General features: G+C 40.6%; 2 protein-coding genes across 8 annotated transcripts in view; both read left to right on the top strand.

Moving 5' to 3' along the window:
* LOC130155307 (pulmonary surfactant-associated protein A1-like) overlaps positions 1-24692 on the top strand; it is a 34227-nt gene that overhangs the window by 3280 nt on the left and 6255 nt on the right. For 4 of the 7 annotated variants that reach the window (XM_056352425.1, XM_056352424.1, XM_056352423.1 and 1 more), the window contains 3 exons: positions 20305-20445; positions 23037-23184; positions 23795-23911. In XM_056352425.1, coding sequence (XP_056208400.1) covers positions 23052-23184; positions 23795-23911 — 250 coding nt within the window. In that variant the 5' untranslated portion in view covers positions 20305-20445; positions 23037-23051. Of the gene's footprint in view, positions 1-16425; positions 16552-17269; positions 20137-20304; positions 20446-23036; positions 23185-23794; positions 23912-24692 lie in introns of those variants that run through there. The other 3 variants (XM_056352426.1, XM_056352429.1, XM_056352430.1) reach the window with 3 other exon arrangements.
* Positions 6-6849, top strand: SFTPD (surfactant protein D). Its single transcript, XM_056352086.1, is given in 5 exon segments — positions 6-2530; positions 3897-3989; positions 4587-4679; positions 6394-6659; positions 6662-6849. Coding segments are annotated over 5 exon segments (903 nt in total). The 5' UTR covers positions 6-2267.

Raw genomic sequence — 24692 nt, 5'->3', positions numbered from 1 at the left:
TCTTATCAGTTTAACAGTGTTCTGTCCCTGACTATTCTCTGCATAATCTGCTTTTGAGGAGCTGTTTCCCTAGTACTTGACTTAGTAGAGCTGTCCTACGCTGCCAGACTCTAAGGGTTCAGGTTAAGGACTGAGAGCTGTCACCTCCAAGACTCGATGTGGAACAAGGAATCCCTGTTGCCTCTTGCAGGATCCCTTCTCTGCTGTTACCTGCATCAAGTGAATTGTGTCCTAAAGCACTTTTTATGGAGGAAGAAAAGAATTACCAGAGATCTTTGTCTTTAATTAGGAACTTCCAGAATTAACTATATCCTAAATATAAAAGTCTCACATCATCTTTCAAGACCTAATTCTGATCTCCGCTCAGAAAGTCTGAAACTGTGCAAGCCTTGGGACCTGAGGGCTGTAATTGCACCCACACTCAGTGGGATTCTTCATGTGGGATTCTCCACCTTTTCTAAACATAAATATGGATTGCAAAACCTGCTTTTTCTGTGTTAGCTCCCTAAGATTTACTCCATTTTTTGTTACAAATTTGGAACATTTTGCTTTTTTATCTAAAGCATTGTTGGTACAAACTATAGTTAGTCTCATTGGGAAGCGATTACACTGCTAGGAAACCCTGCCACCAATTTGCCAAAGGTAAACAGGCACTTTGGCTCTCCTGGAATAAAGGATTGGGGCAGTCAACTTGGGAAACTTTGGAGGTAAACAGATCCTAGCTCCTGACAGGCAAAACCAACAAAGGTTTGTGTGAGGCTGAATCTCTGCAGGGAGCAGGCTTCTCTGAGAGCTTAATTTTTTTTTTTATTTTCAAGTTTTCTTTTATTGTGCCACTGTGTTGAGCTTTGTCTTGCTGCCTTCATGGGAGACAGCAGCAATGTCAACTTCCCCAGTATTGGATAATTGACATAGTATAAAAATTCACATCAGGAAGTCCTTAGAGGGCTGTTAAGAACTGGCTTGAGACCAGGAAGCTGGATAAGAAATATAAACCAGGATTCAAACTTAGTTATATTAGTTAGCTAAATACTTTTCCTTATTTTTTTTAATTGTATGCCATTGCCCCAAATTACAACGTGAGCCTAATGGAGGAAGCACAAAGGAGCATATAGAAAAGTGATGCTTTTAAAACTGTTTTTTATCCTAACGATAATATTCTCACCGTAATATGCTAGTGATTATACCTTATATCGTACTTTATCAGATGAAATGTGACGGGGAAGCTGCTCTCTGTGGGTAATCTTTTTTGAAGCTTAGAAGAAAGAGAAATAATTGAGGTGACTAGCAAAATTCATGCTGGATTCCATTTTTTTTCTTTAACCCAATCTGACAACCAAATGATGCTTCCTTACACTTGTTTCTCATTTTGACTGGTAGATCTGGGAGAAAAATAAGGCAAATTCACCTAGGAATGTGGCTTATTTACTATAAAAGTTTGTCAGCTCATGTCTGTGTAGCTTCATTTTGGTTTTTCTTCCAGTTAAACACAGAATACATGGGACATGGTTGCATCAAATCTGACCCTCATACTAAAATGAAGGACAAAACCCAAGCTGCTGTGGTGCAACTTGTCAGAACATCACACGGAGCTTTACTTTACGATATTAATGCCTGTTACTGTTCTGCTCAGAGAGGGCAGCAAAGTATTGCAGATCTGGGATGCAAGAGGACTTCGGCTCTGAGGTGTAAGGCTGAGGAAGAAATCTGTCTTCTAACATGCAAGGTCTGAAAGGAGAAATTGGGAGGCAATCAGATCATTGCTGCTTAAACACACTTAAGCTTTTTGTCCCTTAAGCTCCTGGTGTTTGCTAGTAGTGGAGATGCTATCAAGAGAAACAACTTAACCACTCTAAGCTTAGGCATACAGCCATCCTGATAGCTGTGGAAAGAATAGTGGCAGCAGAAATAGAGCAGCTGGAGAGTTCAGGATTCATCCCAAACTGGAATATCAAATAAGTAATTTAGCATGAAGAGAAGTGCTTTAAATTTAGACATACAATGAAGAAAACACTGGAATGGATTTACAGCACAGTGAGATTGATGACTATTGCTATAGGAGGTATTTTCATTACACCTTGAGATTTTCAGATTCTTATAAGCTTGGTTGTTTGTCTTCTGCTTTCCATTTGTAAAGGTACAATCAGAGGCTAGACAAAATGGTTCAGACATTATCCCTTCTTCTTGGTCTTTTGCCTGAAGACAGGAGTGTATTTCCTAGGCAATGCAGGCAGCGCTTTCCTAGGCAGCACTTTAAATAGATGTAAATGGAGAGATTCATGAAATTACTCTGCTTGACTTGTCACAGATCTGTGGACTTGGCAATGACTCTTCTTCAGCCTTTCGATACCTCAGTGCTTTGGCTTTCACTGTTGATGGTAACAGGTTCAGTTAGCACAGATAAACACAAAGAGAACATGTATTGCTGCCCAGTACTTCAGCGCAGTGCTCCTGCAGTCAATGGCTTGCCTGGCAGAGATGGAAGAGATGGTCCCAAAGGTGAAAAGGGAGAACCAGGTACCGGACTATGGCCGTTTAGCAATACTGTGGGTTTGACACTCCTTATCATCCTCCCTTTAGTCTTCTTTCACGCCTCCTTTGTTCTTTCATTTTGTCTTTTTACTGCTCTCCTTTCCTTCTGCCCCATTAACCTTTTGCAGGCTCTGTAGCTAAAAAATGCTTTCTGCATTTGTAATGCTCTTCTAGATACTTGGCTTTTAATAAATAAAAATACACAATACATTTTCTCAGCAGCCCATAAAACAGAGACGTAATGAGACTTTAATCTGATTGTACCATTTGTACTCTGAATCAGAGAGTTCCCTGCGATACCCTACTAAATGATTATTGCTTTTTCTTTCCAGGGGCCAGCTCTCAAAACCAGAAATCACGCTTGCGAGAGTTGGCTGCTAATCTGATGACCATAACTTGATTGCTCCATACTCGCTGAGTCCCAGCAACAGAATTCCCCCAAGGCATGATTTGTCAGTTAGGTAACTTTTTTCATGCACTGCTGCAAACAGCAAATAGAACAGCAAGTGCTTTCTGTCATGTGGTAGAACCAAGTCACCTGCTCTCCCTAGTTGCCAAATCGTCGTTTCTGTCCACACTTAATAAGTACATGTGGAATCGTACACTTTCTCACAGTGTCCCGTCTGTCGTAATGCGTATACCACACATCTTGTCACCTGCTCTCCCAAGTTGCCAAATCATCGTTTCTGTCCAAACACTAAGTACATATGGAATTGTATACTTTCTCACAGTATGCTGTCTGCGTTGTTATATGTATGCCACACATCCTGGAATTAGATAACTGCTTTTCAACCTGCAAGCACACTCCCATCATTATCACTACCACTTGATGTGAACTGTGACCTATATTGATATTCCGTATAGACATTTTCTGGTCCACATACCCTCAGCATGCCTTCTGCAATTTCATGGTCGACATAAGTAAAGCCAGCACTATCTGTTTCAACAAACTGCTTCAGGAGGCATCCTTAGTCTTATGATTTAGCTCATTTGCTAGATCATATACTGTGATGTGTGATTGGATTGCAGCTGAGGTATATTGGCTTTCTGGTTTTAGAGCATGGGTGCCTCTGCAATAACATGAGACAGCATTTATTTCATTGGATTTTCAGTGCCATATGTAGGTGTAGTAAAGATTTTTTTCATCAAAGTAATGCATTTCCTAGAAAATTAAGCTTTCCACAGGAACAGTTCAATTTTCCAGAGCTGGATGTTTGGGTTGTTGGTTTTTTTTTTTTGCTGAGGAGGGAAGGAGTCAGTGTTTTCTACTCTCTCTAAGCACTAAGAAAACAGAGTGGGTGAAAAACTTACAAAACATTTATTTTATTTTTTTTTATTTTAGATCAGACTCTAGAAGAATTGAGAGGTCTACAGCATTTCTTTAGAGAAGTAGGACCTCTAGGAATAAAAGGACATTTAGGACCATAAGGAGAAAAGGGAGACCATGGAAGTATGAAATAAATTTCTCATGTTTTTATAATTTGGTTTTCAACGCTTTAATGTATTTTCCAAAAAAATATTTGTGTTATATTATCTTTTGAGGAGAGGCATGATTTTCAGAGGTGTGAGGAGCAGCAAGGTAAACAATCTGTTCCATAGCAGATGAGTTGACCATCATAACTGGGGGGGGAAAGTGTCTGCCATGAGTCCCTATTTCATTGCTGCCTGTGAGTGAAATAACAAAGCCTCTATTTCAAATCATAAGCAGCATTTTTTCTTTCATTCTCTGCCTGTTGTTCATGTGTTTTTTACTTCAACTTTAATTATGTTTCCATGTGCGTTTTGCCTTTGAGAACTGGGCTTTTCTCTCTGAATAGAACATGACCTTGGCAGTCCTGAGAATTCAAAGCCCACCTGAACATTCATCCCGGTCAGGGATAAGGCTCTGCCAGTGGGACAAATTCCCATGGAACAACTCTGCCTGTGGATTCTGCTCTGGAAACCAAACTGCACGCTCGCATAGCATCAGGTTACAGAGAGCTAAGCATCTCTGAGACAGTTGTTCTGAGTCATTTTTTTTACTATAAATTACTAAAAAACCACCCTTAACTCCTAATTGTAATAGCCAATGACCTGCAGAGACAAGTAACTGCTTTGGAAACAAAAATACAGGGGTTTGGAGGCTGGATTAGACCGATATCAAAAAGGTAGGGTCCGACCACTGATTAGTTTTCTTTTTGGCCTGTTGAAATGATGGACATGTTTGTGCTGGGGAAGGGGTGGAAAACAGGAGGTTGAAACATATGTTACACATTTCTCTTGTGTTGCTCATGGGAGATGGTCATTAATGAAATGCTGTCTCACTGAGTACATCCTTCCTGAACTGACTGACCTGCCAAACTTTAAGGACCACTTTGCCAACACACAGGGCAGGGGCTTCCTTACATGGACTGCAGGATCAGCTACTGTCCTCCAGGTGCTTATGCTTTAAGCATCACATTACATTTATTTTCTTGCCTCAGTTCTAGATAACTTTCTAGCAGTAGGCATGGATTGGGATGTTGTCTGCCTGGGCCTGGCTGCAAGTAATTTCTCAAGAGATACGGTGTGAAAACTTTCAAAGAATGTCTCGTCAGTGCACTACTAGTCCTGATAGAAAGTCTTATGGCTTTTTTTTTTTTTTTTTTTAAATTGGTTGGAAGCAAATATGCTGAGGTACTAACAGACTGACTCCTGTTCTTACCTCTGCTGTCAAGAGTGGTTCCAAAGAATGTTTATCAGTATGGTGATAGGTGCTTTATATATATAAATTATGCATTTATATATTATTTCCACATTAGGAAAAGCACAAAGTCCATCACTGTTTTTAAATTAACCTGGGAGGAAATGATACAGGGTGCAATTTACCACATCATGAGCGTTAGCAGGATAAAGCCATATAGCTCCCCACCACCCGCTGGCCCTCCTTCCGAGGGGGCGTATTCCCTGGAGAAAGCACAACGTTGTAGCTATAGTTGTGTGTAAAGCCTGAAAGTTAACATGAAACTGGGGCAAGAAACTGAAGAGCACAGAGAAGCTGAGCAGCTGGTAGCTGTAACCTCTTCAGGTAGCTCCCTCTTGTCCGGCGTTGATGTATCAGTGCCCTAGAACAGGGTGTCTGAAGCCATCGTGGAGGTTGTACCCAGCACGGAAGGGCAGCAGGTTCCCTGCCCACAGGAGCATTGTGCTGGTACCATTCCCACAGTGTTGGGGGAAAAGTTAGCACTGCATATGTCCCAGTTTTTTGCGTCATTGTTATAAGGTGGGAGACTTCCTTCACACCAATCCCAAAAACTTCAAGACAATAACAAGAAACAATTTGCCCACTAAAGACAGCTGCTAATTTAACAGGAGCTTCACTTTCCATTGGCTTTTCATGAAAGCTTGTCAAGCACACGAGCTATATATTCCTGCTTCTCCTAAGATAATTCGTATTTCCTGGAGAAATAGCTTCCCAGGCTCACTAACACTGTCCCTATGTCTCCTCTTTCTACTCTGTTGCTCAAGCCCTGAACTCCATTACAGCCCCTCAGCTTCGGTTCCTGTGACAAAGCTGATGAGTACAGAAGATCTAACTGCAGCTCTGTTCCTTTGTATGATTTTAACGGATCTGTGATTTTTGCATTGAAACCTGACAAGCTATTTTGTCATGCTCACAATCTGGGCTTGAATTCTTTCAGATCCTAATTCGAGAGCTGTGATAAGATATGAGCTGGAGATGGAAAACATGAGAACGCGACTCGTGATCCAGTTTCCTGGGAAACTCCAGTTTTCTTGAAGTGTGGGCTTGGTATTTTCAGGTGTCTATTTTGTTTAACTTCTGCTGGGTTCCGCCTACTCCTTCAATAGTCTGTTTGCAGCTGGTAGTAGCTACTTCTGAAGTACAATTGTGATATGGGTAAATAACTATAGCAAGCTCAATTTTTGGTACAATACCATTATGTTCACTTTTGTTTATAGCTTTGATTTGAAAGACCATCAGGAGTATTGGCAAAAAATATTTTTCTCAGCTGGAAAAGAAGATACTTTTGACAAGGGAAAATCCCTTTGTGCAAAAGCTGGAAGTGCACTTGCCTGTGCTAGGAAAGAGGCTGAGAATACAGCTTTAAAAGACTTACTAAGACCTTCACAGCAGGCTCATATAGGGATACTGATGAACAGACTGAAGGCAGGTTTGTGTATATGAATGGAGGGGCTGTAGTTTACAGACACTGGAATGCTGGAGAACCAAATCACCTGAAAACTTAAGACGGTGCGGTAGTACAAGACCCCAGCAAATGTAATTATATTAATTGTCCAAATTCACGTGCCTTAATTATTTGTGAATTCTTGAGCTGATGAATCGAAGAAAACCCAAAGTTTTTGTTCTCAATTATGTGGCTGATATAGAAGTGTCTTCCCAAAAAGGTGGCCTGGAGTAAACAGAGCCTGAGTGTATTTATAATTGTTTTCTTTTTCACATTCAGTTTTCAATCTCGAAGTAAAATAGAGATTTAATTTTTTTCAATTATTATGAATTAGATTGCATTTATCATAGTGGTCCTAAGGTTAATAAGTTATAGCACGCTCGGCAGGCTGGTTGTTATATCTTCCTATGAGTTCCCCATAAATGCAGTGTGAGGGAAGCATTTTTAAATAACCTTCAAAGTTAATGATTTTTTTTAATATATTCTGTCTTTGAGCTGAGCCGTAAACTTGGAGAGATTACTCTCCACATGTTGCATCCGATACATTCTTTTATCATGTAAAGAGCGGACAGTGCATACAGTCCTATATTACTTCAGTATTTGATGATGACTTTGTTCCTAGTATGCTTTTACTGTAGTTTGCAAATTCACTGATAATGGTCACTTAAAGCCTAGAGTGGTATTTGTCATCTGGATACAGAGGTCTGTTGCACACAAGTGGTTACTGCAATGCAGATAATTTCTTTTTTGAAGTTTCAGCTGTTTTCTTGCTTTTTTTTCTCCATGTGATAGGAAAATGAAGTGTGCTGTAACTACAAAGAGGAATAAAAGAGTAAAATGCCCAGCCAGGTTGCTTTATGTGCAGTGGAACAACCACAAGAGAACAAGATCTTTTTTTGGCAATCTATAAGCATCGTTTGAAGTACAGGACATATAGATCAAGACATATTCAATAGAAAGCAGAAAAATTTTGTCTTAAACACAAGAGCCCACTGGTGAAGTGTACTCCAAGTGGAATTTAGCTCATGCAGAAAAACAGCAAAATGTTTATTAATGTTAATTTATGTGAATAGGTCCTTAATGTGAGAGAAGTGATACCATACCTTTGTATGATTTTCTTGATGAGAGCTTCTTTCCCCTCGAGTGAACTGCAAAAAGGTGACCCACAGACTGGATTAATTAGGATTAGGTGAATACCGTGACAACAAAGCCTAACACCAGAAGTTTGCCAATTAAGAACAATGTTTACATGCAGGCTTTAAGTTTTTGACCATGGGAGAATAGAACATTTTCAATTCCTCTTCCACTTAAAGACAGGGAAGCAAAGTTCCTCTATGACAAGAAAGGTTGTGCCTACACTGGCCAGGTATGTGGACCTATGGAACAACATATCTTTACAGAGGGGCATTTGGTGCCCAGCTCATCTGTTTTATAGCTGGTTCTTTTCATTGCCTAAGTCAATGTCTGTCTTTGTGAGTAAGGACATTTCTTTTCTTTGCACCAGATTATACAGGTACTCAAAAAAGCAATTACTGAAATTGGTGAAGGTATGAATTTTCTAGAGTAGAATTTATCTGCTGATCTGCATCATGTTCTCCTTGTCATTACTGGTGACATACCTTTGCAGTTCTCAAGTGAACTGCATTCCATTTCTTGATTAATTGGTGTCCTGCAGCTATGAAGGCAACTGTTTAAATTTTGCCTGGGAGTTTTTAATCAGTATTTATTATATGAGAGCACATGATATGGTGCAATATTTAAAAGACAGAGTTGGGTTAATTTAGGACAAGAGACATTCTAGAGAGTCGGTACAATCCTGTTGGGCTTCCAGTGTAGGGATTAGTGGTCATTCAGTCTCCAATGCATTTATTTGGAATGTTTATGTAAGTCTACTTTGAGAATGTGTCCAAAACCCACTGTGATATGTTTTGTGACCATTTCATTTGGAGCTGGACTAAGAGCAATGATGTACTATGCCCCCAGTGCATCAGCCAGTAGGTTATAATGACTAAACTGCTGATGTGAAAAAGATTCAGAATAGTATTTTTCAGATGTGAATGATTGTGTTCTTTCAATTCAGTTTTTCTAGAAACACTATTCCTAATTGCCATATCAATCACTCTCTCTAGAGTCCAGCTCTGGAACATAAGACTAATTTTTACATGACTTTGCCCAGCAAATCTCCAATACGGTTGGTAGAAATTCATGAGGCATCTTGTAACCTTATGTTACGATTGTTCATGTTTGGAGAGCACGACACATCATTCAAATGGGATCTATGAAAACTGCACAACTGTTTGCAGGCAAGTGGAAAAATAATCTTATGCTAAAACATTGGGAGTTCACAAAAGCAGGACAGAACATTCATACTGTTATGCTCACTTTCATACAGCCCAGAGGTACAGATAACTAACTTTTTTACCAGGCTGTGTACATGAAAGGTGTATTTGGCCCCGGATGGGTGTATAAGGTAAATCTGAACTGCATTTCTTGAATCTGCTTGGAATAAATGCCGGTCAGCTCATTTCTTGTGTCCTTAAGCTCTTGGGCTTCAGTCTGGTATCACTTTTGCTATTCCAAACATTCCCTGTCTTGTAGGTTTACACTGGTGTAGACCATCACAAAGTTTACATAGATCATCACAGAATCATAGAATGGTTTAGGTTGGAAGGGACCTTAAAGATCACCTGGCTCCAAGCCATGGGCCGGGACACCTTCCACTAGCCCAGGTTGCCCAAAGCCCCGTCCAGCCTGGCCTTGAGCACTGCCAGGGCTGGGGCACCCCCAGCTGCTCTGGGCAGCCTGGGCCAGCGCCTCACCGCCCTCACGGGGAAGAATTACGAAGTAGTAGTGAAGAACTGCATCGCGTAGGCTCCCTGGCTGAAACACCTCCAGTGCAGAAGGGAAGCCCCTAGCTTCCCTTCCTTTCTAGAAAACCAAGCTCTGCTCTGTATTGCACTGATGGAAATCCATCTCTGGTGGTGTTGCCCTAGAATTGCAGCTGTGTAAGTAAAAGTATAGCTCTGTTAGCCTGGGCTTACCCAGTGAATGGTCCTGTCCTGAACCGTTGCTCAGAGAGGCAGAATAGCGGTGTTGAAACCTGTGAGCTTTTGCAGGCCATTGTGTCGGTTCAGGCTTAACTCCTGACTGCACACAAGTCCACAGGGCAGGAACGAGACCTAGCTTTTATTAAGTCATATTGCTTGAAACTTTTAAACTCAGCAAGGTACCATCTGATGTACCCTAAGTTCCAACCTTCCTCACCATGTATGCTGGGGACACCTTTCTTCAGCAGGTGCTGAAAAGAGGAAGAAGTTTGAAATTATGTTCTATTATCTTCCAAGAGGCTTAAATCAGCATCCCTGATGACCACTTAATTTTGCATTAATTATAAACTAATCTGTATTTGCTGTTATACCCCTGATTAGAACCATCTCATTTGGTGCTAATATGACCTCTGCAGAGCTGCTGAGTAATTCAGGATGAGAGCAGCGTTTCTTAATCAGCTGCTGGGTTTATCTTTCTAAAACACAATTTCAGGCTAAGTACAGGCTAAGGAAAACCTATCCTGTCACATGTGAAAAACCACAATCTCGGAAAAGCTCTTTTGCTTCTTTTTATTTTTCAAGTGGCAATTTTCAGCGGGAGCTACAGGGTGGAAACGGGAAGCTATTTCAATCAGTGGCAACTTGTATTCCCTGCTTTATTTTTTAATTGTAACACATAAATATGGGGAAAGGGGTGGTTAACACGCTCAGAACAACGGAGAAACACGCCCTTTGCTCTGGCTTGCTTCTTAGTGTGAAGGCATCACTATCTATGTGAAACATGCAGAGAAGAAGTGTTACAGGGGGAAGTCTGTGGCTTTAAGGTTACCAAAGGGGCTCTACCCTATGGCCCAGCACCTGGAGACGTAAGGAAAGAAAAATAATTCCTGGATTGTAGTTAGACCAACAATGCCCCGGAGAAGAAATAAGGCAGGAGAGCCTGGAAACCTAAGTGCAGTCTCCTATCTCTTTGAAGCTCTCTGCTAAACCTCGGCACTAGCAGCATGGCTGGGTCCTCTGTGTTATCTCCAGGGAATTAATTTATCCTGAGGCACCTACAGTTAACATCTCTTTTCATGGTCTGTGACCCTGGTGATGTTTCAGACATCAGTAGTTTGAGCTGTTTAGATCAGTGCTTCAGGGTAAGCAGTTGTGAGAGCTTTTTCCTGGCTGGCCGTGGGCTCTGGTTTCTTTACGGCTTTCACTGGTGGCACACTTTGCCCCACGGAGCTGCGCTTACCCTTATCCTGCAATAAGCTTCTGGCAGCTTTGCAGTGGGAGGAAGACTGCTGTGTCTAACAGGCTGGTGTGCTCTTCCAGGGGGGCTTAAATACAGATAAAATGTCAAGCAGCCTGACTAAGTATACAGAATGTGAGAGCGGAGGGCAACCCACACGTAGGTGTCTGATGCCCGAGTCCGGGCGGGCTAATGCTGGGCGTCAGGGAAATGGCCGTGCAGCAGGCTGAATTTCAGTGAGCAGCCTTAACATAAAATACTACTACGGAGCCACAAAAAATGTGTATGTATACTGTCTCACAGGATTCAAAACCCTAAAGCTGCCCTCTGTTCCCGTGTTGTTTCGTCTTAGTTTGGTCTCCTATTTACCCTTTACTATTTGGATACTCACGACAACTTTACCTTGATGGGTCCGAGTTGTTTACATTCCTGTCCCACCCCACCTCACAGCTTGTACTTGAGCACATTTCAGAGATGTGCCCAAGGCAATGAGAAAGGGAAGGAGGGGTAAAAGCACCTGCTCCTGCTGCAGCTTTCCCTGCCAGGCTGCCCGGCGCGCTTGGCATACCTCTGGGCAGCACCTCTGCCTATTGGCCACCTTGGCCTTGTGCTGAGATATGTACAAAAAAAGGCTTTGTGCAACCTTCCCCCCCCCCCCCCCCCCCGCCCCAGGAATTACTCTCCAGCATATTTTTGGTTGAACTTTTCTTCTGATATAACAAGGGAAGCTAAACTACTCCAAGCTGCCTTAGCTGAGAAGGGCAAAGCACCAAATTTAGTTGGAAATCCTGAAATCTCCTAAACAACGCTGTAATGAATACATTGGTTACTGTCTTGATTATCTCCTACTTTGCACTTTATGGATCCAAGAACACCTGTGCAAGGGTGTCCCACTCAGAAGTGGTTTGATCAATGCTACTTCGTTTATAGATCGCAACCTTTTAACCGCTCTGTTTCCCCTTATGCCTCCCCACCCTGCTTAAGCAGCTACGTGCATTCACAGAAGCAAGGTAAAGAGCGTAAAAACAGGAAAATAGAAAGGCAGGGGGGGAGAAATGATGCAATTTTTGAACCTTTTTACCTTTTATTATAGACAGCTACAGCTAAACTTCCTAAGCTTGCTAAGTAGACCTTTTATTTGTGCATCAGAAACTAGCAGAGCAAACATTATCCTGAAGCCTCAGATTGTCCTCTCTGCGCTGTATTTTTCTAGGACAGGGTGTTTAGCTGAAAGCACAATTGCCAGCATCTGGAGAATCTCTGCTTTCACTTTCAAGACTAAAGCATGTTTCTAGCTTTCATGACTAGTAGTGAAAAAAAGTTAAAAGTCTTTCAATTCTTTGTTCAACAAAGAAAGTGAAAGTGTTTGTTTCTTTTTAATCTCATATTTTAAAGTCTACCCTAAAGCAGAACTTGTATTTTTAACAAATGGGGATTAGATGCCAGGATCAGCATGGGCTGCTGTGGACACTGTGGGGCGAGAAGAGCTGCCAGCTCATCACGCAATAGCAGTTATGTGAGAAGTTTCAAACGTTGTCTGCAACACTTAAGTGTATTATATATCACTTTACTGAAAATTGTATACTACGCTCTGTCTTGAGTTACTGGGAGTTCTCCAGTGGTTTTGAATGCTGGCAGCCGGGAGGTTTATCTTTGTCAAGTGCTCTCGGAATAGTTCTGAATTTGGCCTTTATTTTTGGCACATTGTGTGAGGCGTTGGGAAGTATAATAGTTTACGTCATTTATCTCTGTTACAGTGGCACAGTATGCCACTCGGGGAAGGTAAAAGAATGTAAAATATGGGAGTTATTAGACAGTTGAGCCCCATTTGTGTGGAAACATAGCTGGGAAAAGAGATGCCTGAGGAATGTGATGTACCATTTGCATGGTAACGCTGTTGCTGAAAGAGTCAGGAGCACAGTTGTTCCCTCCAGGTTTTGCAAACTAAATTTGAGAAATCAAATACTTAAAATCCACTTCAGCTTTAGAGGATTGCCCAAGATAATAGTGGAAAGGGACTGAAAGGGGCACTCCGTGTACCCAGCAGGCTGGGCTCTGCACAGGGCTGAGCACGCAGCTGAAAAGGCACAAGTAGGAAAAACCTATGCTACGCTGATTCTGATTTTCTAGCTTGAACCCCTGAGACAGTTTGGTATGAAAGACAAGCAATGAAACTGCTTTTTTTTTTAAAAAAAAAAAAAAAAGTGTATTTGAAGTGCTCTTGTGCAGATTCCCACTGCTGACAATCAAGCATATTCCGCCCGCCAGCTGCTGATGCTGCAGGTGTGTCCCTGTCGCAGCCTGGTCCCTCACAAAGCTGAGGCTACAAGGTACTCAGCCCACTTTTATAGAGGGGATGCTACAGCCTGCTTCCCTCTCATGAACATAGGCAAGAATATTCAGAGAACAGGCAAGTATAAGGCTGGTGATAGACATGGGAAACCACCAAGGCTTTCAGGAGATGGAAGAAAGGCAGGAAAAGGAAAATATTATGAGCAGAACAGCTGCACCCATGATTTAGCACAGTTACCCGAGACTATAGGTCTAGACCTTTAGGTAGGCTTCACTGTACTCGTGGCATGTGTGGTACCCTGATGTGAACAGGCTTGATATAGTTTGGGACTTGTTTGGAATCTCATGCCTCAGCTAAAATGAATGGAAAAAACCAGGCAACAAAAAAGCACCCAAAGCTGTGCCGCAGTTTGGTAACAGTATGGGTAAGCCGGCAATCTGTAACAACTTCCATACTCACTGCTGGGGAGATAATATTTGAACTAGCTAATGGCTTCGTAGTTGCATGGTACATACCTGTGTTGGGACCCAAGACAAAATGACCAGAAGCTGCTGTTTGCACTTTTGCATTTCGGATGGAAAAAGTAATGGAGATGCACATAGACCACTGTACAGGCATGCATATATTCGTCACACGTAGCAGAACGGGTTTGAAATCTCTAGGGCAGGCTGCACTTTGTATTGCCTCACTGAGAACAGGACAAGTGCTCTTTAACCAGGCAGCGAGCAGCTGGAGCACAGGGGCGAGATTTCTGCATGCCAGCCTCCTAGAATGACTCCTCAAATCAGAGTGGTGAATGCCACACCAAATTTAAACATAAACAAATAAAATTCAACAGGTAGGTGAAATGGTTATTAATAATTTTGTAGAGTTTTCTCTTGTCTTACTAAGAAAAATGTTTAAGCTTCAAAACTGCACCTAAAGCTGCTATACAGGCTGTAAGGAGTGACCCCCTTGGAATAACAAAAGTATATTTTATTAGTTAAGTAGTTGACATTCATAGTTATTACAATTCTCAGAGTTATTAAACATGCTCTTTGATTTGTCATGCAAGCTAAGTCTGCTCTGTTTTAATAACCTACTAAACAGTTTTAGTTTGAATCATTCTGGCCTCAAGCAAAATTCAAGATCTAGTTCCTCCCAAGAGAATCTGAGGTCGCAGGGCTCTGTTCATTCCCATTTGTTTTCTTTTTATTTCTCTGGGTCTTTATTCCTTGTTTTTATTTGCTAGATGAATTCCAAGGGGCTTTAATTAGCTAGCTAAAAAAGAAAATGCACTACTGAAAGGAAGCAGATGGGAATGTGTTTCTTCATGCCACTTGCGCTGCAGGTTGCAGTGGCTTGTGCCCTGGCTGAAGGACCGTGCTAGGTGGCTGTTATCCTAACCAGCAATGGAACAGCCCACCTTTTCCCTCTCGATATCCGAATAGAGAGAAGAATTTCCTTCCAGTGATTTCTCAGCCTGTCCTTCTCCAAGTTTTCCCATCCCGCACTGTTTTTCATTCTTCTCCTCCACATTTTACGTGCCTAAGGAAGCTTTCAAAAGGCAATTAAGTACACAATCCCTTTGAAGGTCACTGGAAATCAGAAGATTTTTGGAAGTGCGGGTGTTAGGTGTGAGACTCAAAGTCATTTGCATGTTCCAACCTTACTACATAGTGTTCCCTGAACCATTCTGTTCAGTACGAGAATACTCTTTGCTGATGAAAAAGGGGAAAAGTTAAGTAAGTACTTGGCACTGTTTTGTTCTGTTCTGTGTGGATATTTTCATGAAATCTTAAAAAAAAAACCCCATCAGTGAAAAAATACTACTGGATGTTACAATGCTTTTTGAAAACGCCATAGATTCAGCTGCTTGAATTTCAGTTACAGTGCAACAGTCTTCTAAGCCTCACAAGTGAACAAATATATTATGGTTCATTGTGCTATTCTTTCAAGTTCTTGATATCAGTTTTTCACATTTTATAATCAGAGCAAGACTTTCAGTATAGCCCAGACTTAACAACAACAGGCAAAATGGTATAAGAGGAGTGTAGTTTCAGCAACTATTATACATCTCATATATATATATATATATATATATATATATATGGGGATATATAAGCATGGCAAAAGTTTGCAGGGACAGGTCATACTTTTTATTAGGGCACCAAACGTAGGCCGTAAGCTTCTATTTTGGATGTGAAGAATTTTTGTGATCACATCTCACCATTTTTTACTGTGTCAAAGATGGTGAAAACAAGAGTTACTGTTCTTCAGGGAGCATCTCAAAATATGTGTTGAAGCAATGCAACAAGCATTGCAAACAATGCCAATTTGGTGGGAAAAAAAATCTCTGTTGAGGGAATCCTCTCAATTTTAACCTGTTTCCTTAGTCAGTTGCTAATTATGAAGTGAACTTGCCCTCCAATTACATCCTTTGTATTATCTCTTAGCAGATGAGTAGTCTTGATCAAATCTCACTCTGTAGGAAAATCCAAAGAATTTCAACAAGCCGTGTTTACTTTCTTTAAGGGTTTGGCTTGCAACGCCTTTCAGAGAACTTAGCAAGGAAACCGGCTTGTAAACAATGAGCAAAACTCTAAGCATCTTTCAAAATTTCAATATTTTTTTTCATCTAGGATTTCTGAAAATTTAGTAATAAACAAAATTTCTGCAGAAAATTGTGAAATAACTCTCTTTAGCAGTTGGGCTCCAGAATATTCTGTTGTGGATGCCCAGCTACAGTCAGGGAATGCTCAGGGTGAAAGGAAAAGGGTTTTAATAGATGTATCTGGCCCCTCGGGAAACCAGAGCTGCTTCTCTGGAGGTGAAGCGCAAAGCCCTCAGTGGGATTGCAGAGGCTGGGTGGCTGCACGGCTGTGCCTCCCCAGCCCAGGCAGGTGCCCCAGAGCTCTGCTTGCATGGAAACTGAAATACTGAAGTGCCTTAATATCTATCTGCTGCCAAAGAGAGAGAAAGTGTTCCTCTATAATTTTGCACTAATTAGAATCTACAAATGTGCCATTACAAAAGAAACAGATTTGGTATATTAAATGCTATATGCTTCAAGCAACACAATTAGCTAAAACATACAGAGTTTTGTGTTCAATCTCCTAAAAAGTTCTGTGCAAAATGAACTTCTGTAATACCCATCGTCTTAATTTTCAGCTCGTAACGGCAATAGCAACCACGATATGTGGTGCTTCCTGGGAATTCATTACCAGTTGGGGTCCCCTCAGTAAGATGCAAAATGGCTTCATTTTACTGTGACCATCGGATCTTAACAACAGCTTGGTGAGTTTATTATTTTCATGTGTAACTCTGTATTTTCTGCCATGTGTTTTCAATAACACATTTCTCCCAAGGACTTTGAATTTCAATTGCAAATAAAATGTTGACAATGCTTTTGGATATATACGTTGTGACACTTATCAGCAAGACATTAGATGGGCCATTTCCCAGCAATAGCAACGTAATAACAGTTTAGCAGGATTTTTTTTGCTATCTGCAGGCAAGATTATATTTATTTTAAATTGATAACAAGGGCCAGGTGGCTGTTTATAAGGGCAAGATATGAATTCCGAGCATATGTTTCCTAGGCAATGTTGGCCAGTGGCTGCTCAAGCATAAATTGCTTCCTATTACCACTTTGGATAGGAGGGACACAGTACAGTTCATCTCCATGGGAACACGACATGGCAGGACACCTCTGTGATTACTCTTCGCACTATTTCTAGTAAAAAAGCCAGCCCAGTATTTATTCCATCATGACACTACTAATTGATATTGCGGTGTGTAATTTTGTTGTGTTGTTGGCCAAGGATAAGGAATCATCTCCCTGTACTGTTGTGTAGCGTTCCCAGAGGGCTACATGCTTGGCATGGAAGAAGCAAGGAATTACAAAGTCAGTAATATGGTCTAAAGGATATACAAATGAATCGATGCTGGGGGGGGGGGGGGCGGGGAATGGACTTTTTCAATGATCCTAGGGATAGCATCTCCCTAAAATTTAGTTTCTTTAGCTGGGAGAAACAGGTAACATATACAGACCTGCTGGAAATCATTATTAGGTTGTGAAGTTGCAATGAGATTATTTCTGGGATTCTGTTTGTTTCTAAAAGGACAAGTCAGAAGCTGATTACAGCATGGTTCAATTTTTGCTAAACCCGGAGAGAGAATATGAGAAGGAAGAAGGTGAGAGTATTTGTCCTGCCTCAAGGAAGGCAGAAGGCTCTCTCTAAAATCTGCTATGCTATGGCAAAGCAGGAGCTGCTTGCTGGTTTTGTTCTAATGTGCTCTGGTTGATTTTCTCTCATTTTTTTTCGAGGTGTAGAAATAATCGTTCGGTCAAAATGACTTGTCTAACTGCTTGTTTAACATTTTTGTATAATCCAAGAGGCCCCTTTGCTGATGTCCTCTAGTATGCTGATAATGAATCTGTGCTTTAAATCAATTGCTTCAAGTGTATGAGGAAGAAGGAATGAGATATAAACTGAAAACAAAAGGACGAGTAGTTCTGTTAACATAGTTTTAAGTTACAAGTTTTTGGCAGGACAGAACCATGCCTGTTTTTTTAACAAAAGCTCTGAAAGACCTGAGCACCCCTTTTCTTGGTAGTATAGTTTGAATTTGCTCTTCCTAGAACGGGAAATAGATTGAAAAGGATGTGGGTTTTTGAAATTGAATTTCTTGAAGTTTGATTATTCTTTTTGTCTCTTAAGCTTATGTTTTCTGTACTTCATAAGAGCAATGCCATGCAAGGGCTCTTCAGTACAGTGTGGTGGTGCCAGTTTTTTTAAATCCGCTACTCCAAGCTCTGTTGCCCATCTTTGCTGTCCTCTCTTGAGGATTCTCATAATTTATATTCAGCATTCCTTCTTCTCCTCCATCCACCTACTTACACCCAAACCTTGACTTCTCTGCCCTGGGATCCACTCCCCAAAACAACTGTGTGTTACTAGGCTGACAGCATGTCGGTGGTACCATGCTTGTTCATAAATATAAACACGGCTCATCAGCCATTACATTCTTCCTGTGAGATGCTTATCGTCGAGTTAAAGTGGCATGTCTAGCTTACACGCAGCAACAATACAAATGTTAAGACTTACCCACAGAAGACCTTTCAGTATTGGCAGTGTAGTAAGGTCCCACACTCTCTACATTTTTCATATCTTATTCCTGCATGGATGCACTGTAAACTAGCACAAAACTAATTGCCACTGTTTGGTGTTTTCCAAAGGCAGAGGGACTGTTGACCTTCCTGAATGTATTGTTTAGATTTGTCTCAATAAATTTAAACTGCAAGCAGGGAGGAGACAGCACTTTATCCATTGGGTTGTTTCATTACTTAACAGGGCACATGTGTTTAGTTCCCTATATTTCTGGTGAGGGCTTAAGCTGATGCCAATGAGTCTTCTTAAAACGGACTATAGGCAACAGAGTCTGGATGATTTTAAGATCTGTAGCAGCAGAGCAAATAGATTACAGTGGGAATACTAGACAAATATAGAAAAAAAGAAGAATGTTGTTTTGAACACGGTAAAGATGGAGAATTGACTGTACCTCCTTACCACGCAGATGCTGTGCCAAGGACAAGCCCAGAGACCTGGTATCAGGAACTTGCAGCACAGCAACACATTTAAGCTTGATGTCTCACAGACTGCTTAAATAAACTAGTGTGGCTGCACAGCGCTGCATTTTACGTGAAAGAGTGAGGCATATCTTTATGCAGATCAGGCTGTGATAAGGTGGTTACTGATCAGCTCATTTCAAAACAGTGTGCTGAGCAAAATGGAGAGTTCGCTTTGTTTTCTGAAAATTAGAGGTTTGAAGTCTATATAAAATTGGTTCTGATTTTGAAACCACCTTGGCAGTTATCAGTTTCCAAATTACTCTTTGAAGAGTGGTGTGCACAGCTGCTATATAAAGAAGCAGGCTTTCTCGGTACACGGCATCTTTGAAAATCAGTTTTTCAAAGATGTTTTTCAAATTCCCCCAAGTTCTCCTTCGCTAACACTTGAGCCAGGTCATTGCGGTGTTTGGGTTTAATTTGCTGGCATTAACAACACAGCATTAGGGGACATCAGAAGGAATCTTACTGTTCAGAAAGGATCTGGGGCCTGCTGAAACCATTCCAGTTTCCCTGGCTGGGTTTAGTGCATGTTAACCAGCTGAAGAACTTCAGCCCTTACTACACAGGTTTACCTATAGATTTCAGAATACCATGACCCCTACCTATTCTACAGGGTTGCAGAAAAAATATTTGCTTGCTTTCTTCCTTATTCTAGTATATTTGTTTTTCTTAATCCTCTGCCACATACGCAAGGAAAGTAAATCTAATTATTAAGTAATCTCACATGCTGGAATACGTTTTAGATTTCTTATCAGCTTCCATTGTGCAAGTATAATCTGACTCATGGGAGAAGGACTGTTATCAAACGTATGTTTCTTTGGAAGTTTTGGTACAAGATAATAATTTATAAAGTTTTTCTACATCTTAAGCCATTATAAGTCATGTTTTGCTCATGCTACGCATGCCTGAATGGACAGAAATAGTGTGTAGCTGGTGGGGCTTTACTGATTTCCCTGATTAATCTTGCAATTCTTTATTTAATTTTTCTATGAAGTGTAAACTATATTAGGTGGAAGGAATAATATAAATCTGCAAAGATTTACCATGCTGCTCATGTATCAAAGTTGTATGTATATGTGGGGAGGATGTGCAGGGGCAGGGATGCCACAGAAGAGCATTAACCATTACAGCTGCTGCAGAGTTACCTGGAAACTGGATTTGTGTGAGACTCTGTTGTAGTTTCGGCTGGTGGGATTAGAGGTTCTGTAAAATGACTAACCTCCGTTTGAAGATTTGCTGCATATCAGGTAGAGGAAGGACTTGAACAGATCATTTTTAACACATATTTGTGAGTGTTAATTGATCGTTTGCTAAAAAGGACACTGGTATTGCCTCAATTGGCTGCCTTTTTTTTTTTTTTTTTCTTCTTTTTTTCTTGGCTTTTTTTTCCTTTCCTTTCTTTCCTCCTTTTTAAGAGGGAGAACAAACCAAGCCGAGCACTTTTAACTGCAAGGAAAAGCTCACAGTTGTGAATGGAAGTGGATTTAAGTGACTAAGTTACTTCTAAAAGGAATCACAGAAACATCGAGTACACACAGCTAGAAAATGGTGTTAAGGTAAGTACATTAGATACAGAGATGGGAAGCAAAGTCTACAGTTATTATCAGATCAGACTATCTGGAAGGTAACGTGCTTCCTTGCTTAACAAGAGCACCTTTCCTTCTACAAAAGCCACTCGTGGTCATGTGCCATTTTTGCTTCTTTAAAAACAAAGAAGAAATTTTTACAATATCACTTAGAATCATCAAAAGTTTCTTTAAAATGGTATATATTCTGGATGCATCTAAAAATCCGGAGTTTTCTAATAGTTCTAGGTTGTTTTTTCTCCAACTTTGGCTTTCTATTATAAAAGAAAGAGACATTTCTCAACACTTAAAATTGTTCTCAGTATTTACATACTAAGTGTGTAAGCAAAACCAAAAAGGCTCATTCATGATCCCATTATCCGGTCCCTACTTGAGGGTGTCATTTAACAGACACACCACTATATAAATGTGTAACTTGGGTGAACTGCCTGTTCATTGCACTTTGAAGGCAAAGGGTAAGTTGAATTTCCTTTTAATAAATCACAAGGGACTTCAGCTAGAAGGCAAACCTGTTCTTTTTAATTTCTGTGGTCATATTTCCATTTTAAAATGAAAATTTCCTTTGTTAGTGTTTTTTTACTTTGCTTATATTAGCAGTTTTAGTAGATGAGGAGATGGTTGAAGGACACCAGATTGTAATGACTGATGAAGGTCATTAAAACCAAAGAGCTGTTTTTTTCTTTTTGCTGTATAACCGCTCAGGACTTTGACTCTGCATCATAATCCAATTATGAGCTGGATGCAGCGGTCCATTCAAATGTAATTCCCTGAATGATCAGCACCAGATGAAGAGTACCTGTTGTAATTGCATTTCCTTATCTCAGGGATGTTAAGTATTCCTAGCTACCTAAGGTAGGTTTCTGTTAGAGACTTTAATAATCTGCTCTCTGAGTCATTGGCCAGCATTGTCAGAGGTGTCTGCTAGCCTTCAGTATAGCAAAGGGTAAACAACCTGAGACACTTTAGATTCAACACATGAAACTTTTCGTACAGCATGTGCGTTCCTAGGCGGACTTGAAATTTCCGCTTGTTAAAGTGGAATAGGAATAGAGACGCTGCTATTAAACAGATTCTATATGCAACAAAATGCTGAAATTCATGATGTGATTGAATATTCTTATGTTCAAGAGTATGTCCCGCTGAATCAATATTGAGACATTCCCTTTGAAAAACAAGTGAACTTTGCCCTCAAAAATAGTTGATATTGATGCAGATTTAGAATAATGTCAAAAGCCTTCTACGATGGAGTCAGTCTGCAAGATAGAAACAGTCCTTTGTTTTTTTTAAACTCAGTCCAGTTTTAGTTTAGCCATTTTATAAATGGTAATAATAATAAACTGATATTTTTATTTTGCTTGGCTTATATGCTTTAAGACAAATACCTTGTTTTAACTGATGAACCCAGGTGTTAATAACCTTGCAGCATTCAAGCCAGCCAAAGTTTTATTCCCAACTCTAAGTGGAGCCGATTTAGAATGTATTATGTGTCAGTTACAATATTCAACTTTTTAAGGATAGAGGTTGTTAAGACAGCCTCTCTAATTTGTGCCAAAAGAAAAGTTAAGTCGTGGGTGTTAAGTTAGATATTCTGTGTGAGAGTCAACCCATCAGGGTCATCTCATTAGAAAGGAATACCCATTCTGGCATCTTGAGCCTTTCTTTATCTCTCATTATTTTAACCGAATGATGCCAATGATTAGATATCTCCATGCCATAGTCTCTTATAGCCCATCAGTCCAGGTTTTATAACTGCATTTATAATGCTGCATAGCAAAGCTGCATTGTAAATCCATGATCTATGTAGTTCCAGAGTGCTTTTTAGTCATGGTATCTCAGCACTGAAATTAAAACTCTACTTAATGTTCTATCTGAAAGGATAAAATAAGATGAATAGGCCTATTGCCAAACAGCAAAAATGTATTTTCTACAAGACTAACTGACATTTTCAAGCTTGTGGAATTTTGTTCAAAACAAGATAGGAATGTCAATTGAGCTATAAAATTTTGCCCATGTGGAAAAACCCTATCACTCCACTTATTTCAAATAAATGTGTTTCAATAGTACTGTGCTTAAAGAGATTGCTAACTAGCTCTGAACCACCACAACAACCACTGTAACAGATTGTGCCTTTCAGGTTGGCAGGAGATGCATCTATGTTTCATTGAGTGATTATAGCCCTTACAGACAGCTAATGGCTTAAGCGTGATCGGTTGCATCTGAGCCCATCATTTCTCCGGGATTAATCCAACAAATAGTCAGTGATAGCAAAAAGGATAATTTATCTTCACTACTCCCAAATGTGTGGCTGTCGTTTGGTAATGAGCATACCAATCTCCATCAGTTTAGAAACAGGTTTGTGTGTAAGCCTTGCAATGGTAGCAGAATAAGTCTGGGTAATCTCTTATACCTAAACTATAGGCTTTATTTAAACAAGGGAAGAATTGTAATTTTCAAGAAGGGATGAAGGGACGGGAGAAAAAAAAAAGTGTTCTGTTATATAAGCCGATGCCTACAATTTCTTACAGAATCATTACCTGACAAATCTGTGGGGTTTCTTACAGCTGGCCTGAGCAATCATGTTGTCTTACTCGTCCTACATGCTCACAGCAGTAGCTGCTTTGCTAGTGACTTGTGATGCACAGCATAAAGGTCCAGGGATTCCCGGGCTGCCTAGAAAACATGGCCTGAAAGGACAGACATATCTGCCAAGTAAGTACACTTCCCTTTTTTTTATTTTTTTGTTTTGGTTTTTTTTTTTTTTTTTAAGAAGTCCTTGTCACGAAGGCTGCATGAATAAAAACAGTTATAATACAGAAGGACATGTGCCCTCAAGGAAGGAACTGCATTAAGCAGAGGCAGGAAAACTGAATGGAGGAAATGGTCAATTAAGTATTTTTTTTTCCTAAAGTATAGGCCTCCTCTCTTCTGGTAGAGGTGAGGAAATGAACAGGTTATCAATATGTAAACATGTAAATATTATATATATATAAATATATATATATACACACACACAAGTCTTTGTACTTCTTTTCCATTGACTTTCCAAAAGGAATTGCTTCATTCACTGCAGAAGCTTTTAAGGATGAAAATAAATATTAATCAAGTATTTACAAGTGCAATTAAAAGGAGTCTGGCATGTTTCTCTAGTATTCAAAGATGGTATGTGCAAAAGTATTCTGGTAAGGAGCACACTTTGCACTTTCAAATTTTCTAGGTAGAAATTTTTTGTTCGGGTCCATTACCAAGGCTAAAGCGCTATCAAAATTATTCATAGATGTAATGCATTTTAGTTTCAGATTAATTTCCATTTTATCCTGAGGTTCCCAAAATATGCATCAATTGGAAAGAAAATTATGCATCCCTTTTCCAGGGGATCCTATGAGACCTGGAACCCTGATGGGACCTCCTAGAAGAGGCAATCGTCCTTGGACACAAGGTGAGAAAGGAGCAAAGGGGATATTGGACCAACACGTGAAAAAGGCTGATGTCCGTGTAATGTTCTGTTGGTCAAATATGTTGTTTTCTACAGTCTGTGAAGTGCAGTGAGAGCTGCAACACTGAAACTCAAAGAGAAGGAGATGCAGCGATATTTTGTACTTCGATACTGCCGTTTGTTTTAGTTGTGAATAATGAGAACACGATCATGGGAGCACACTAGTAACTATTCTACATGTAGGACCTTTGCTACCCACAGAAATTTGTATGAAAAAAGTATCTACCTTTCCAGTGAGTTCCCTTCTGCAGTGAGCAGTGCTGGATGGACTGTATTTTACACAGTCTATGCAGAAACCCTGCTATACCAGTGTTTATGGGTACCATTTAAAATAAAATCCCATGGTAAAAGCACAAAGCATCCACCTAGCAGATAAAAACCAAAATGGCATGGTGCCATAGGAACTGTTCCCTCCCCAAAATCTCATTTGTTCCTGTTCAGTAACAATTATTAGAATGAAATAAGAGGAGTGGCTGGGGGGTTCAGCCTGGAGAGGAGGGGGCTCAGGGGGGGCCGTATCGCTCCCTGCAGCTGCCTGACAGGGGCTGTAGGCAGGGGGGGTCGGGCTCTGCTCCCAGGGAACAAGGGACAGGACAGGAGGGAACGGCCTCAGGTGGCACCAGGGGAGGGTTAGATTGGGTGTGAGGGGACATGTCTTCACCGAAAGGGTGGTCAGGCACTGGAACGGGCTGCCCGGGGAGGTGGTGGAGTCACCCTCCCTGGA

The sequence above is a fragment of the Falco biarmicus genome, chromosome 9 (assembly GCF_023638135.1).
Source record: "Falco biarmicus isolate bFalBia1 chromosome 9, bFalBia1.pri, whole genome shotgun sequence".
In the NCBI taxonomy this organism is placed as follows: domain Eukaryota; kingdom Metazoa; phylum Chordata; class Aves; order Falconiformes; family Falconidae; genus Falco; species Falco biarmicus.
Note: the sequence above shows the minus strand (reverse complement) of the source record. Positions and strands in the feature narration are given on the sequence as shown.